Source organism: Euprymna scolopes, chromosome 3 (genome assembly GCF_053919585.1).
Source record: "Euprymna scolopes isolate OS-2025 chromosome 3, ASM5391958v1, whole genome shotgun sequence".
Classification (NCBI taxonomy): Eukaryota; Metazoa; Mollusca; class Cephalopoda; order Sepiida; family Sepiolidae; genus Euprymna; species Euprymna scolopes.
The window spans coordinates 77,852,709-77,871,253 of NC_136484.1; the positions used below are offsets into that span (position 1 = coordinate 77,852,709).

Genomic DNA, 18,545 nt, shown 5'->3' on the forward strand with positions numbered 1-18,545 from the left:
TGACCATTTCTATAATCCGGGTTAACGATATTCGCATGCAAAACGAATGCTAATGTACCATTCAATTATGGCTTTGCAACAATACCTACTTTTGCTGCATTCATTTTCTTACATTTTATGGCGTCAACAAAATCTCCACCAGTTTGTATTTCCTCTCTCTCTTTTTACATTTCTTTTTATGCCGAAGAAAAAAAAAACATTTCACGGGGAGGCCAAAGAAAAAACAACAAACATTTGCTCTCACTGGCTTTGTACATTTGTTTCAGTGATTAATCATATTTTGTTCAAACATAGTTACATTTTTTTTTTTTGAAACATACTTTATGTAAATATACTTTAAACCTGTGCAATCTATCACGATCGTCTCCGATTTAAAAATAAATGTTTTGGCAATATCATCTGCTGGATTTGTACATATGTTATTTGAATTTAATGCTTTTTAACATATGTGAAATATTTACATTTAGAAATGTTAAACTATTTTTTTAGTTAACTATATTTTATGTTTATTTTTTTTCACTCCCCTTATAAAAAAATATATGAAAATATGTAAACTTTATCAATTAATTTTGAATTTTTATTTGCATGCCTTTTCAAATAAGTAAGTTAATGTTATATTTTTTGTCAAACTGTTTAGTTATTTTAAAAATATAATTATTTACAGAAACATGAAAAGAAAAGAATTTCAAATTTTTAATTTTAGCAGTTTCAAAAGGGCGAATATTCAACAAAAACCAGTTTAACAGTTTTAAAATGTCAATATTTTACATATGTTAAAAAAAACATTAAATTAAAATGACATAAGTATGAATCAAGTAGATTATATTGCCAAAACATTTTTAAAATCGGCAACGATCATAATAGATTATGCAGATTTAAATAAAGCATATTTAAATAAAGTACATTTAAAAAAAAACAAAAAAAACTGATACTTCAAAAAACAAAGCATAAATATGTCTGAAAAAAAATTTTTTTTTTAAATATATATATATATATATATATATATATATATCAAAATGTATATTAATATTTTTCCCAAATATATAAGTAAACAGTTTTGAAGAATAGCAGAAGTATTGCATCCATTTTGTGCTTCCGTACCATTCACAGGCCTGCCGGCGTGTTTGAAAGTTAGGGTTTGGTTTTATGTACAATTACCAATTTTTTAGACTGATTACCTGTGCTACAGTTTTAATGTAAATTTCATTACATAGGGAAATAATTATTTGTTATATTCTTGTGTTTTCACCAATCTTGAATTCTGTGGAGTATTTTTTTTTTTCCGGAATGATTCGAGATTGCAAATACATTGACTTTCTTTTTTCTCTCTTTTGGGGAGTGGGTGGTTGAGGGGTAAATTTATACATTAGGTCCACCTCCACAATTTTCTTTAGAATGACTACTTGTAAAAGTTTTTGACTATGCTGATTAAGAAAATCTCATTCAAATTTTGCAGAGACAAGTACTTCTAAAGATATAAAAACCTGTATCATGCACTATGATTCACTGGCTGCTAGGGTTGTATGCACACACTATAAATCTACTTCTCTTCTACCAACACTGCCACTACCAATTCATTTTTTTAAGCATTTGCAAGTGGGTATGCTGACAACAATTATCACGGTTAAATTTTGGGAAATTATTTGTCCCCCTCCCCCAAAAAAAGGAGGTTGTCTACTTTGAAAACCGTTCTTAATATGGGGAGGTTGGTGGTGTCTATTCCAAAATTGATATATGTATAGATATACTCATATATACACATGGATGTATATAGATATACTCATATATACATTAATGTATAGAGAAAAAAAATCTTGCTTTTTGGTGGCAATGAAGTCACTAAAAGTGTTTTTGATATGGTTTAGGTTTTTTAAGCATTTCTCATGGAGAAGTTGTTGAATTCCTTGAAAATAATGGTAGTCCACAGGTGAGAGGTTTAGAGAGCATGGCAGATGAGACAGAGTTTTGTAGCCTAATTCATTTAACTTCTGCAGGGTCAGTTTAGCAACGTGCAGTCAGACATTGTCATGGGACAAATTGGGACTTTTCTGTTGACTAATGCTGGGTATTGTGGCTGAAGTTTCTAATGCATTTCATCCATTTGTTGACAGTACTTCTTCTCTGTAATGGTTTCGCCTCCATTCAAAAAAACTGTAACAGATGAGATTGGTAGCAGACCACCAAACAGTCAGCATGACTTTCTTTTGGTGCATCTTGGGCTTCGGAAAGTGTTATGGAGCTTCATCAGCATCTAACCATTGAGTTGAGCATTGCCGGTTGCAGTAAAGAACCCATTTTTTTTTATCGCAAGTCACAACACGATTAAGAAACAGGTTGTTCTTGTTGTAGAAAAGAAAGGACGATGATACTTGATAATGACGTTTGTTTTGGTTGTCAGAGGCACTCATTTATCAAGATTTTTGGTCTTTCCAATCTCTCTCCGGTGACTGCAACTCGTCATATACGTTACGTCTAATTCAGAAGCAAGTTTTTAAACAGTTGTGCATGAATTGGCTTTGACTAAGTTATCAACATCCGAGGGCTGACCACTACACTGATCACCTTCAGGACTCATCTCCGTCACAAAATTTCTTAAAACACCATTGTGCTGTGCGTTCAGTAGTCAAACACTTCATTGATATTGTGAGCTGTTTCAGCAGCTTTTCGGTCTAGCTTGAATTGAAATAAGAAAATTGTGAATTTGCTTTTGTCCATCTTGTATTCAATGTTCTTAAAAGAAGACATAATTGTTTTAAAAGGATCTTTAAAATGATATATGAAGTAAAGGTATTAGGAGAACTTATTGGAAAATACATCATTTGAAATCAAAAGTAAAAACTCCGCAAGAACTTTTGCTTCAACCTAATATATATAGTTTGAAGTAGCTTTGAGAAAAAAAATGTAAAAACAAAAATAAAGAATGCAGTTTAAATTCCAATTAAAATAATTTTTTTTAACCTATCGCAAACTTAGCACCTACATCTAAAATTCAATTAAATCACGAAAAAAAAAAAACGAAACAAAAAAGGAAACATTAATTTTGTTCAATAGAAATAGAGTTAGCAGTTGCATAAGCCAACTCCTCAAAAGTTTTAAATTATAAAAGAGAATTGAACTATATAAGAAAAAAAAACAAAAAAACCTTAACTAAATTTTTTTTTCAATAGAAAAACGGAGATCCTCAGCTGCTTACCATGTAGCTGTTTCAGATATTTAAAAACAGGACAGCTGTGAAATACATGACTCTCCAGTGGAAAATACCACTTCCCCCAATGTAGAACAATACAGTTACTATTTATACTAATATATATAAAGAAAATAAAATATTAATAAGATTACAAGATCTATTCTGCGACATGTTAACTAGTATATAAATTTTATGAGAATAAAAATGCATAAAAGCTTAAGTACCTTTGGTACCAGAAAGGCAAATAGATAAGAGGAAGGAAACCTAGCCATAAACATATATTTTTAAAAATAATAAAAAATATTCGTTTATGTCAAAATAAAAATATGGGGAATTTCCTAAGAAACAAGATCTAAGTTAACCATATTATCGTTTAAAATAAATCAACAACAAATCTACGTAAGTTTGTAAGCGATAAAAATAAACAGTAAAATTATCTATGGCATCTTAGCGTAATGGATTACAAGCCGGACAGTAATACATAAGGTCTGGTGTTCGATTCCTAGTAAACAGTCCAGCTACGATGAGAGGTAGGTACCTCGAAACATACATATCCGTAGATTACTATTTTAAAAATAATAAAATATTATTTATGTTCAAATCAAAGTGAAGACGTAATACCGTTTAAAAACATCAGCAACAAATCTATATATATATATATATATATATTTCTACTGAGCAATGAGCATTTGAAAACGTCCACTCTATATAGGATAGTGAGGATTCCCAACAATGTTGAGTAAACACACCTACTCTATGATATCGTACACTTTGGATTACCACCTATCAAATACAGTGTTATTACTATTATGGTTCTTGGGCAACACTGAAATAAGACAGTTCTTTCTCTCTGGCAATGCTGTGTTTAGATATGCCTGCTTTATTTCAGATGTTGAATACTTTTGTATTACTTCATACATAACACTTGCCGGTGCTAATGCATTTTGTTTTCAGGTTTGCCCGGCACCTTATGTAAATCGCCAGAATATGCTGAGTGCTGCCAAACGGATTTTTAAAATTCTAGGAACCAGAAAATAGCTACATTCATCAGATAGGAAACACAATAAAAAAAAAACAATAAAAAAAAAACGGAAAAAAAATGGAAAAACAATAAAATAAAATATAACTTACGGTTAGTTTTATGAATAAATATTTTATTTTTCTGTTTTAAATAAGTAGAAACATTTTCTTTGTTGTGTGCTTAAAAACTAAATTTTTAGGGTAAAGCGGGGTTAAGGTTGGATTTAAGGTTAGAGTTTCGAATTAGTTTTTCTAATTGATAATAGTATATTCCAAGCCCACCCCCTTATTCCCTTAAAATTTCTTTTTTGGCCATGTCCTGCACCTCATTTCAGATGATATCAGATTGTTCTGTAGACAGTATTCTATAACTGTACTAACTTGTCCAGCATAGTTAGATTAACTGCCATGTGATGCTCATGATTTAAAATTAATAACTAAAAAAGTTGTTTTCCTTTTTCTTCCAATTTATCAAAAGTCGTCTGATAATTATGCTCAGCAGCATTCAGCATATTTCGGTGGTTTATAGCAAGTGGACATTTATAGACATCCAGTTCACAAAATGCAGGAGTATACATGTAAAATAATAATCTTAGATTTATTGCTCCCATGCTACGGAAACCATTCAAATAAAAGGTTGCCTTCAGAATACTAGAACCATTCTTTCCAGATTCGTTGCCAGTTTACTACCTAGTTAGAACAGAAGATGAAGAAAGTGAAATAATTTTGAAAGAAAATTCAGAGTAGAAATTCATTGAAATTACAGTTTTCTTTCCAAACATCAGAATACACTTAGATTTTATGCAGTTCTTTTATGGGGCACACAGAGATTGAGTTATATATGTATATGCATCCTTTCAAAATAAACAAATTTATAACATATTCATTTATATCCATTCTAAGAATTTAACATCTGCGACAGGTTAGATGTACAACCTTTCTTCAGACTAAAAGACCTTTTATTGATACCATCTCGCACAGATACCAAATGTTAAAAGTCGAACCAAAAACACAAAAATTTCTACAATACATTTGATACAAGCCAAGCTAAACATGACCCAGGTGAACAGTGTTACAAAGAGGTGTGCATATATATACACAGCAGTTTTATATTCTGAACTATTCATTGTAGCCGAATCAGTTTGTTTTTATTACACGTTCTGTCAATTTCACCCTATGAATCACAGGTCTTCAGTCGCCTAACTTAGGCCCCCAAAGGCTGGTATTCTTATTAAGAATCGGTTTCATATTTTTCAAAATGTTAAGTGAATCAACTTTATTTTACTTGTTTTTAGAAAGTTTTTTCAACTGTTTTTGAGGGATTAAAATATTTTTTTAATACCAACACAATTTACTTGCCTCTATGCACAATGTGTTCTCGTGATCAAAAAGTTTTCATACATCGTCATATGTATCAGTAAAACAGGATCAAGTAAAGGATATAGTTTTACCAAAAAGATGTTGCCATTTTTTTTTTTTTTTTACTGCTGAGGTCACCAAAGAATGTGGTTGTCACTGGAAATTATCTTTATAAGTTTGGACACATCCTTGGATGAGGTAGCGAACCACTTGTTTTTCTAGGAGTTAATGCTATCATTTTGGCATAAGTTGTTCTTGTTGGAAGGTAACAACGGCAGGTTTGGCTCCAGTGGATATTTCAACTTGTTGATCAGCATGCTTTTCTTGCATTGCCTTTCATAGAAACTGGCCTGTAATTACCTTATGTTGCTTTAGACAAAATTTGTCCTTTCCTTACCCTGTATCAAATGTAGTAATTAACACTTTCCTCCATTACAATAGCACACAAACTTTGTTGTAGATGATCCCATGAACTGGAATGATCAACCATTCTGACAGTGTCAAATTGCCAATCATTCACAATTTTTTATTGTAACCCTCTAATCAAATCCTGAATCTTGAAATTCTTGACTTTTTGTACCATCCTTCTGATGCTGAGAAAATCTTATTTGTCCTTCCAGCATGGATTCCAAGAAGAAATTCACGCATTTTTCCACAAACATGAAGATTCAAATTAACTCTAATCAATGATTCTAAGAAAAAAAAAAAAAAAAAAAAAAAACGGTACTTGCACAGTTTAGTCAAGGCATTAAAAAAATTAAAATATCGAAAAAAGTTTAAATTTTATGTATCCGTTATGGAACGAAGTTCTCCGAAAAAAAAAAAAAAAAAATTCACTTAATTTCATCAAGTAGTTTTTTTGTTTTTTTTCAGCGAAAAAACAATTTATGATACCGAGCAAAATGTTCGATTTTTAGGAAGAAAAGCTAGTATCAAAGATGGGAAGGGGTGTCAGCGCTTTAACTTGAGTTATCTCCCTTTAGCATTTCTAAATTCAAACAATTTTTTTTTTTAATCCAAGATGGCCGCCTTCAACGCGTTCTCATAAAAACGTGTTTTTCCGATGTAAAAAAACTATTTGATGAAATTAAGTGAAACTTTTGGGTTTGTATTACTGTACACATAGATTCGAAAACGTTGTCAAAAAACAAATATATAACAAATAAATGTTATCAAAGGCAAGATAAGTTACTTTTCTACCAAACTGGATATAATTTTCGTGTTTTTATTCAATGTAACATGTTTATTCAGCTCGAAAAACATGCAGTGTTTACCGATGTATTGGAAAATTCAAAATGGCGGCCGACTATCTCTTAAACACAGTAAGTTCGGGAAAAGGTGTTATAAATAATAAACTAGACAAAATACTGTTAGAAATTCGCTCAATATATATTACTGTGACATAGGTTGACATATATTCGGTGTTTTTTTAATAGTATTTTGTCTAGTTTATTATTTATAACACCTTTACTCGAACTTACCGTGTTTAAGAGATAGTCGGCCGCCATTTTGAATTGTCCAATACATCGGTAAACACTGCATGTTTTTCGAGCTGAATAAATATGTTACATTGAATAAAAACATAAAAAATATATCCAGTTTGGTAGAAAAGTAACTTATCTTGCCTTTGATAACATTTATTTGTTATATATTTGTTTTTTGACAACTTTTTCGACAAACCCAAACTTTTTTTTTCCGGAGAACTTCGTTCTATAACGGATACATACAGTTTAAACTTTTTTCACATGTCTATTTTGCCGTTAAGAATCAAATAGCAAAATACTAAAAACAACTACATGGGACTTTTTAAAGAAGGTTCACATGGACTTTTCGAGTTTTGATTACACGTATTTCAAACACTTTTTTTTATCGCAGTTCTTTACAATCAATATGGCATTATTGGCAGACAGTCTGTCAAGTTATTGTTGGCTGGAGACGTTTGTTTCCAAAAAGTGATTAAATTATTACAAATGGGGGTAGATTTTGTCCATCAGGTCAGTGACGATTCGCTTACAAGGTATTTTTTCGTTCGACGTTTAAGTTTTTGCGTATAACGCAAAAACTTAAACGTCGAATAGAAAAATCGAAAACACTGTCATAACATTAGTACCAAAATCAAAATTGATTAACATGGTTAAGAATAAAGATGCATTGGAAAAAGTGAAACCTACCTATTAGTCCAAACACCATAGATTAATTCCACAAATGCGAACGAAAGATTCAATAAAAGAAACAAAAATATATTTCTCGAAGTCTTTTCGGAAAATATTAATCTGAAACAGAAATTAAAAACAAAAAGACAAATCAGAAAAAAAAGAAAGAAAAGGATTTATTTATATATATAGCTAAGAAATCCCGGATATAAAAGGACAATAATTTAAATAACAATTGAGATTAACAATCAGGATTTAAAGATTTATTGTCAATAAAAAAATAAAAAAAAATACTTAGTTTTTTTTTCATCAAACAATTTGTTTTATTTGTTGTTCAGGCAACAATTCTTAAATCGCTACATCTGTTTTGTTTTTAGTCATCTGTCAAGATATGCGTCTGCGTCAGTCCGATTTAAATGAACAACAATCTTAGCGGCAAGAGACAAAATCACGAAGAATTGTTTCCATTTTCATAAAAATAAAGAAATGTAACATTATATTGAAATGACATTTGTTTATAAGAAACGTTTGGGGAATATTTGTTTTTACACTTCCCGTGTCTACAGAATATTAAATGAAATGGTGCTGCTGCTTTTAAGAAAAAAAAGTCTGTAAAAATATTTTCAAGCAAAACTAAATTGAAAAATTTAACTAAAGCATTCGAAAAAAAAACAAACAAAAAAAGAGCAGAAGAAAAATTGGTGCTAATGCAGAGAGTGATCCGCGCTATTTTTTAAATCGTATTTCCATGTTTAATTAAAGTTTTTTTTTTTTTTATTCAATTGTAAGGTTAAAGTACAGAATAGGTACAAAACACCCTCCCCTACCCATGCTAAGAATGGCTTTTTAAATAAGAACCTTATTATTTCAGCACGGATCACTCTCTGCAGGAGTAAAAAAAAAATAAAAACAATAGTATGGTCATTGCATTAAGTTACACAATCAAAGAAGCAGTGAACAAGTGTCATCTCTTAATGCGTTCGAAGATTTTCGTAGATAATTGAAATTAACGAATTTAGATATTATTCCACATTTCTTTTTAAATAAAAAGATTTAAACATCAAACTTTTCCGACATTTCGATGAGTGAACTAGGAAAAGAACACGTCACATAAGAGTGTTTGATAACGGAAAAATGGGAAATATGCGTCTTTAAAGTTGAGGGGTTGGAAAAAGAACTTATGGCTTTCCTAAGCGAAATGTTTGTGTGAAATGTTAAGGTAAAAATATTTAAAAAGGCATGAATTGCCACGTGTACGTGTTTTGTTGTTTGGGAAGAAAATGACATACCGAAGCCATCTGTAAAACTTTTCTTTTAGGTACCATCCAGGTTTATACTCTCTGTCGTGAATGTGTTGCGGTAACATTGTCTGGGCAAATCAAAAATGGGGAATTAAAATACTGCGTAAACACTTAAAGGAGCAGAAAAGAGAAACTGTTTAGACTAATTTATTTTAACATTCTAACAAATTTTTCCCCATTTTGCCATCTGTTTGGTTTCTTCTCTTTCTCTCTCTCTCTCTCCAACGGGTTGCCGAGCACTGCTTTAGTTTTGCCACAGACAGGAGAGTGTCACTTCCGGAAGAGGATTTTCCCATTTGCCGTAATTATTAACGAAACCTAAGGAACTTATAATTTTCTTAAGAATTCAAGATTTGTTTTTAATATAGGAAATAATTTGGCCTTCTAAATCGTCGTAAAGTACAATGATTTTTGTTTTTTTAGGAGATTGGGTCAGTTTGTAATTAAAATTTAACGTCAAACGAACAAGCTGGAAAGCGCAGAAGACACGTTTGAGCTAGATAAAAAAGTAAAATTTTACTTTAAGGCCCGTCTCACGTTTGTGTGTGTGTGTGTGTGTATATATATATATATATATATATATATATATATATATATATATATATATATATATATATATATTTGTAGGCATCGACATACAGTCCTGTTTCGTTGCATCACAACTCAACAGTGCCGCTAGACTAGCATCTCTTCCAAGCCATATATATATATATATATATATATATATATATATATATATATATATATATATATATATATATATGGTTATAAATTCCGATGAAATTGGTACTCTACCCCATCTCTTGGGGTGAAAGTCCAATGGAAACAACAATGTAAATTTATTATGGGCTCAATAAAAAATTATATATATATATATATATATATATATATATATATATATATATATATATATATATATATATATATATAGTGTTATAATGGAATAAATCCAGAGGAAATCCGGATATGAGAGCTCAATGTGGTAAACAGAGCAATAAGATAAAAATTATAACACGGAAATTACATAATTGTCGATGCAATAATTTATTTCAACCTTATGGTATTTTCAAGCATCTAAATCAGACAATTAATTGTCTGATTTAGATGCTTGAAAATACCATAAGGTTGAAATAAATTATTGCATCGACAATTATGTAATTTCCGTGTTATAATTTTTATTTTTATATATATATATATATATATATATATATATATATATATATATATATATATATATATATATATATTTCGGTGTGCTAAAAACGAATCTGCTAACCGTTTTCGTTGCAAAAAAATAGTTTTCATGATATGAAGAAATTAATTTTTCGGTACTTGTACAATGTACAGTTTAATTAAATTAGAAAATTAAAAAAAAAAAATGAAAATATCGATAAAGGTTATAGTGTACGCATCCGTTTTGGACTGAAGATATCCGAAAAAAATTCGCTTAATTTGAGTATTTTTTTTTTTTTTTTTTTTTTTACAGCGCAAAAACACGTTTTTATTAGAGCGCGTTGAAGTCAGCCATCTTGGAATTTTTTGAACACGCCAAGGGGAGATAACTCCAATTAAAGCGCCAATACTCCCTCCCCATCTTTAATGCTAGCTTTTCTGGCTAAAAATCGAACCTTTTGCTCGGTATCATAACAAATTGTTTTTTGCTGTAAAAAAAAGAAACTATTTGATGAAATTTTTTTTTTTTGGAGGACTTCGTTCCATAACGGATATATACAATATAACCTTTTTTCGATATTTTCATTTTTTGGTACTCATACACTTTTTGATCCGTGCTGAAATAATGACATTATTATTTAAAAAGCCATTCTTAACATGGGGAGGGGAGAGTGTTTTGTACCTATTCTGTACTTTAACCTTACAATTGAATAAAAAAAAAACATATCATAAAACTTTAATTAAACTTGGAAATACGATTTTAAAGAAATAGCGCGGATCAGTAAGTGCATTAGCACCCATTTTTTAATGTCTTGCTTAAACTGTACAAGTACCAATTTTTCAAAAAGTGGGAAAATTATTCCCTGTAAATTTAACTTAAAATGAATACCCACTTTCTGGCCACCTAGTGAGGGGCATGTTTTTGTTTGTTTATTGCTTAAAAGTTTTTTTTTTTTATTATTTATAGGTAGTCATTGTTTATTATTTATAGGTCAGGTTTATTACTAAAAGTGAATAATGCAATAAGTACTTACAAGCTTGGCTTGTAATGTATACGGGAGTGGGGGGGGCTAGCTGTACTGGTGTAATGAGATTACCTATGGATGCAGCGGGCAGCACAACTCATAGCTTCACTATATCTCACTCCCTATCACAAATTGTTACGTTTCCAACCTGTTTCCCTGACCAGCAAGAACAACACGCATCACTCCTAGATCTGTTTTTGACCACAGTTCCCTGATGATTGCATAACAAAGGCCGACAGCCCACTCGGGAACACTGATCATGCAGTGATAATGGTTGAAATCGCCCTAAACTGTAGAGCCAAAACTGAAGAGCCAGTGCTCAAAACAACGAGATATTATAAAAAGGCTGACTGGGAAGCCATCAGGGAACTAATCAGAGATACCCCATGGGGAAATATTTTTTCTCTCCCTGCTGAACAGTGTGCAAATGAGACCACTGACTGGTTCAAAACTGCAATCGAAGCGCATGTTCCCATGCGGAATTTTATAGTAAGCCCCACTCTCCCCAATGGTTTACTTCGACTTGTGCAACTGCAATTACTCAAAAGCAGCATGCATACCGCAGATTTAACCGACATAAGTCCAGTTCAAACAGACTGAACTATATAGAAGCTAGAAATAATGTTAAGAAAGAAATAGCGACAGCTAAGAGAGAATTTATGGAAACCACTAAAAAACGCATCGAAGCACAAAAACTAGGAACTCGAGACTTCTGGAAAATCTACAACAGTGTAGTAAATAATTAGCAATCAACAATTCCCCCACTAACCAACAATTACGAGGTTGTCTCCTCAGCAACCGAGAAGGCTAACATGCTTGCCAGTCGATTTGCCTCAAACTCCACACTGGACCCTTCCAACCACCCTCTACCTCACTTTCCTATGCGGACAGACGCTAGACGATCTGAAAATCACCCCTGCTCAGGTGCATGCTATCATAAAAAACCTTGACACTTGAAAAGCATGTGGACTCGATCTCATCTCAGCTGTGCTATTAAAAAAATGCTCAGCCGAAGTAGCTCCAGTTCTCTCCAAACTCTGTAACAATTGCCTTAATGAAGCTTGCTTTCCGGGCTGTTGGAAAACTGCTTCTGTTGTACCAGTATTCAAGAATTCTGGCCAAAGGACTGACCCATTAAATTATCGCCCCATTAGCCTCCTCCCACTTTTTGCCAAAATATTTGAGACCTTAATTAACCATGCTCTAGTCCAGCACCTTACAGATGATAAACTTCTGACCGACCAACAATATGGATTTAGACAAGCCCGTTCCACAGCAGACATCCTAACTGTAATCTCTGAACACATATACCATTCACTGGACAAAGCGTGGGAGGGCAGAGCGGTAGCTCTAGATATATCTAAGGCCTCTACTGTTTGTTTCCCAACCCTATCAACTATTTAATTCTCCTTCCAGAAAACGTCTAAGGCGTTAAGTGAAAGATTGTTTTCAGTTTTCTCTGTGAATTAATTCCTATTTTAGTCATGTAAATTTGTTCGACGTACAAGTCGTGTTCGTGCTCAATGGAACGTTTACTTATTCTCAAAACAGAGAAGAAAATTAAAAAAAAAAAGTGCATGAGTGTCTTCTCAGGAAAATTAGATCATACGGTATCACTGGTAGAATACTTAACATAATTAAATCCTTCTTAGATAAGAGAAAAATCCAGGTTGTCCTCTATGGCCGTACATCGAAACAATATGATATAAATGTGCGAGTGCCTCAGAGGTCTATCCTTGGACCTCTATTGTTCCTGATATTCATAAATGACCTCCCCGACAAAATTGCCTCTGAGATGGGTATATATGCTGATGACACTACACTCTATAACAGGCACAACAGGAAGACGAATGGACACATTTCTAAAGAAATGGCAGAAACACTAGAGGATGACCTCCAATCTGTAGTGGAATGGGGACAAAAATGGTTGGTCACGTTAAATGCCGCCAAGACTAAACTAGTTTCATTCAATAATTACAAGAAACCCTCTCTACCACCTATAGCAATGGCCAACGACTCTTTATCTGAGAGTACATCTTTCAAACTCCTTGGCCTAACGTTCACAGGAAACATGAGTTGGAACAATTACATTGAAGGTATTGCCAGGGCCGCTGCAAGAAAGGTGGGCTCTCTCTACCATGCTAGACAACTACTAACACCCGAAAGTGTACCTCTATAAGGCCACCATTCGCCCATGTATGGAGTATTGCTGTCACATTTGGGCTGGTGCATCTGCTACTAGTCTCTCGCTCCTTGACAAAGTTCAAAAGAGAGTCACAAACCTGATAGGTCCTGAACTGGCATCTAAGCTTCAGCCTCTGTCCCATCGACGAAATGTTGCATCCCTCTGCCTGTTCTACAAGTATTTTAATGGTTAATGCTCTGACGAACTGCAATCACTTGTGCCCCCACGACGTGAGCACTCTCGACAAATCCAACAGGCTGCTAAATCCCACCCCCACACTGTAGAAATCCCTAGATGTAAAAGATCTTTCTACTCCAATAGTTTCTTCCCCAGAATCGCTAGACTTTGGAATTCCATTCCAGGTCCCTGCTTCCCCAACAGTACTGACGTGCAGAAGTTCAAGTGTAACGTGAACCCACATCTTGCTGCCCAAATCCCTACATAGTACCCCAGTAGTTGTTGCCCCTGATTGTAGCCCCCTACACCAAAGTGGCAATTTGCCTTGTTTGGGGTGAAAATGTAATAAAAAAATTTTAAAAAAAACACTAGCACGCATATTTTTGCTGCAAATAAGTAGTTTTCCACACAGATATTAAACCATGCAATTTTATGTTATCAATGGTAGCCATTTCTGTACATGCAAGCGGGTGCATACAGAAATGGCCACCACTGATAACATATAGAATTACATGGCTTAATATCTGGAAAAATTTTGTTTCTCATCTAATTTTAAATTGTTCGCCAAAGATTACTACGTTATGTGAGAAGGCAATTTGTAACGTGAGTGCACTTTTCACAGCCTTTCTTTATGCTACCACGCACTCACACATAGTGTAAACAAAGGCTGTGAAATGGTGGAAAATAGTCCCAGGGTTTCAGAGGTTAATACCATGTAAATGATAAATTTGTGATGCAAACAGTTATCATATTGCACACCGAAATCTACAAAAAAATATATTTTTCTATACGAACATTAGATGGGCCTTACAGTAGCATTTTTAATACCGATAAAACATCCTCTCCCCGTTTTTTTGTTTTTTTTTTACATGAAATTTTGCTACTTTATTGTTTTAGTTCCTTGGTATGACTTTACAATGCACCAAGTATGAGTTCCCAATTTGAGAACTTTAGGAAGCATGAAATAATGACACTAAAGTTCACTTTAACCCAGAGTGGTAGTATCTATGAAGGTCCTCAATAGAATTTGTCCCAAACACAACACAAAATTATCTTTGGATCTGCGTGTAAGCTTTGCCTATACCCATCCTGACACCCCCAAAATTTATCTTTCCACCTATTTACCTTTTTTTTGTGCCTCTACTGTTTGTTTCCCAACCCTATCAACTATTTAATTCTCCTTCCAGAAAACGTCTAAGGCGTTAAGTGAAAGATTGTTTTCAGTTTTCTCTGTGAATTAATTCCTATTTTAGTCATGTAAATTTGTTCGACGTACAAGTCGTGTTCGTGCTCAATGGAACGTTTACTTATTCTCAAAACAGAGAAGAAAATTAAAAAAAAAAAGTATCAGACTCAGAATTCTTCTGAACAGTCAGTGTTCTATTTCTTTTCCGACCATCCGCCATATTTTTCTTTTCAGTTATGGTACAAAAATGGAGTCTGAAAATCCAGCTTCATTCTGAGTTCAGGGAAAGGTGAGTCTGTCACCTAATCCATTAGAATAAATGTGGCAAAACATTAACCCTTTCAACATGGATATAAACAGTATGAGCAAGATTCTTTGGTTGCTATAACAATGCGAAAGCGTTCTTAAGGGAGAAGAATATCTTAAGAACAGAAAGACCCATGTGCTTATTTTGTCAAAAACAAATGGCAGAGGTAGTTGTTTTCTAAATATTCTTTACTTCCACTTAACAATTTAATAAAAAGATATTGTAAAACTTGAATTTAACTTGAAAATACTATTTAAAACTATAGGGTGGTAAGAAAAGTGCATAAGCACCAAAAAAAAATATTCTAATTTTTTGCACTGTTTAATTTAAAAAAAAATTCTAATTCTCTGAACTGTTGAATTACAAAAAAATTAAATTCTAAAATGTTGTCTATAGTAATAAATGGTCGAAAATTCTTTGAATTGCTTCTTTCTTTAATTCTTTGAATTATTTCTTGTTTTTCTTTTTAACGTATCTTGCCTTTGGTAACATTTATTTGTTGTATATTACACCTTCTTCATTTTTCTGTTCAAAGTTAACAATACGGCACTTTATTTAAAGGGAGTAGGTTCTCTCTCAACACTGGTGACAGAGTACCACGTAACCTACCTTTCTCTGAACTCAGAACGAGGCTGGATTTTTGGACTCCGTCTTTGTACCATAACCTTGTTTTCATCCTCTTCCCAACTGACAGCACCCTCATGTGCATAAGATAATCTCTCCCTCGCATCGAACATAAAAAATTTTTTTATACTGCTGCTTCGAACTATGGTATAACCTAAATTTGCATTTATCTTCTTATTTATATCGGGCGCATTTCGGGTTTTAACACCAGCACTTCTCCATAGAGGGCACATGCCAACTTGGGTGCCTACTTCTGTGTCTCTCCATACCATCATTACATCCCTCCCTGATCTCATGATCACATAGGTGACATTCTGGTGATGGGTGTTTTTATCAGGTACTCCTTCATAAAAGTAGGGATTCCTCGGAAGCATATGCTTCTATTTTATGAAAATTGTCTGGCTCTGTTTCATCGTTGTTGTTTTATGTTAACTTGTCTGACCACAACTGGCCCAAAACTACACCGTCAGATGCAACTGGTCTACACTACATCGCCAGATGCAACTGGCCCACGATACACCGCCAGATGCAACTGGCCCATGATCTACTGCTAGATGCACATAGCCCATGGTCTACCGCCAGACGCAAATGGCCCACAATATATTGCCAGACAAAACTGGTAAACGATATACCACCAGACAAAACTGACCTATGCTACAATGTTAATTCTAAAACTAAGAAAGAAATAAAGAAAAAATCCCGCTAGAATTGTAACTTAAGTCGTTTCTATAACTTAACGATGCAAGTCTCAGAATTCAAACTCGATTTGTAATTTATTTTTTTCATGACAACAAATTTCACAAAGTCCGGCACTTGAATTATTATTCAAAATTCTCTATAGAAAGTTCAACTTGCATGTGTATATTAAAAATTCTCCTTGGCCCGACAAATTTTCACAAAGTACGACTTTTGAATGTGTAATTTAGCTTCTCTGTAGCATAGAAAATAGCAAATTTTCACAAAGTTTGGCTTTTAAATACCTATTTAAAATTCTCCACAGTATGACGAATTTTAATTTTTTGAATGCGCATTTAACATTTAACTGAATCATATTTTAGTGTATTCATTTTATGACAACAATAATTTTTTTAAAAATCCAACTGAATCCTATCGGCAATGCAAATTAAAAAAATAAACAACAACAATTCATTTCAGTTGCCCATTTAATCCTCAAGTAGAGTGCCAATGCATACTCCCCTCCAGATACAATGGTCGCATCATCAACCTTCTGAAGTCTCACTACCAATCTTAGTTTCCTCGGCCACACAACCACATCTGCCTTTGCCAGTAAACAGCTTCGTCATTCGTATCATCACCATAATAATGGCTGAAATAACTTGAAAGATTGTCTATAGTTTTTACCTGCAAATAATCCCTATTTTTGTCCCGTAAATTCATTCAATGTACAAGTCATGTTCTTGCTTGACAAAATGTTTACTCATTCTCAAAGCAGAGAAGAAAAGAGAAAAAAGGGTCGGATTCAGAATTCTTCTTAACAATCAGGGTTCTATTTCTTTTCCAGCCAGCCATCATATTTTTCTTTTCATCCTCTTCCCAACTGACAGCAACCTTACATGCACAAGATAATCTCTCCCTCACATTGAACAAAAGAAACATCTTTTTATACTGCTGCCTCGAACCACAATAGCGTCTTCTTTCTTTTTTTTTTACATAGGTGTCATCACTTATCAAGGCCGATGGGCCACTCAAGGATAAGGGTTATGGAATCTATGTTTAGGTTTAGGCACAGATAAAGAGTGGGGGGAATTATTGATAGTGTTTTCAGATAGACGAGTGTTTCTTGTGAAAGTTTGGCGAGGGGGACCATAGATTGATGCTCAGTCGAACACTTTCCATGAAAATAATGATAAAGCAGAGACAAACTCGCAACATCTCTTCTGTGAGATAGAGGTTGCAGCAAAGACATCTCCCACCAGGCCACAAAGTCTATTTTGAACTCTATCAAGGCAGGACAAGTCCTTTCTAGCAGCTCCTGCTCATATGTGGCAACAGTATTCCATACTTGGACATATCTGGCTCTTATATAGATAGAGAATTGCATCAGCAGTGAGATATCTACTGGATCGATAGAAGGATCCGATCATTTTTCCAGCGGCCTTGGCAACAGATTTGATGTACATGTTCTATTTAAGATCAGGAGTAAAGGTCAAGCCGAGAAGCCTGTCAAAACTTGAGGCCTCCCCAAGAGGAGAGCCATTCATTTTAATTGATGCCAGATGCGGATCAGAACGTTGATGATGTAAAGATAGAAGCTTGGTTTTAGATGCATTAAAAGTAACCAGCCACTCCTTTCCCCATTGTACAACGTGATCAAGATCAGAGGAAAGAGAATCGGAGAGAACTTGGTCATTTACTGACTTAGATGTGCTACCATAGATGGTAGTGTCGTCAGCAAAAATGTCTATGAATGATGTAAGGATGTGATTTGGAAGATCATTAATGTAGATCAGGAAAAGAGTTGGGCCCAGGATGGACCCCTGAGGGACCCCAGCATTAATACTGTGAGCTTCTGATTTTTGCCCATCAACTTATGAACCTATCAGAGAGAAATGATTTAATAATTGAGAAGATATTTCCAGCTATACCATAGCTGGAGATCTTTATGCCATACCCTATCAAAGGCCTTAGATATGTCAAGAGCAATTGCCCTAGAAAGGTTGCCTCTGTCGAGAGATTCGCTAATCCTATGCGATATAACTGTAAGCACATCTGCTGTAGATCTAGCAGAACGGAAACCATATTGAGTGTCACTAAGAAGGTTATTTTTGTTGATATGGTTGATTACTTCTCTATTTAACACAGATTCCAGCAACTTACTCATAACGCA

General features: G+C 33.6%; 1 protein-coding gene across 1 annotated transcript in view; it reads right to left on the reverse strand.

Annotated features, from left to right (window-relative positions):
* Positions 1–9,567, reverse strand: part of LOC145256409 (zinc transporter 7-like) — a 108,381-nt gene extending 98,814 nt beyond the window's left edge. The window contains exons 1-2 of the mRNA XM_080115279.1: positions 9,009–9,567; positions 7,738–7,839 (exon numbers count right to left, since the gene is read on the reverse strand). Coding sequence (XP_079971405.1) covers positions 7,738–7,839; positions 9,009–9,085 — 179 coding nt within the window. The 5' untranslated portion in view covers positions 9,086–9,567. The remainder of the gene's footprint in view (positions 1–7,737; positions 7,840–9,008) is intronic.
* Positions 9,568–18,545: the final 8,978 nt, after the last annotated feature.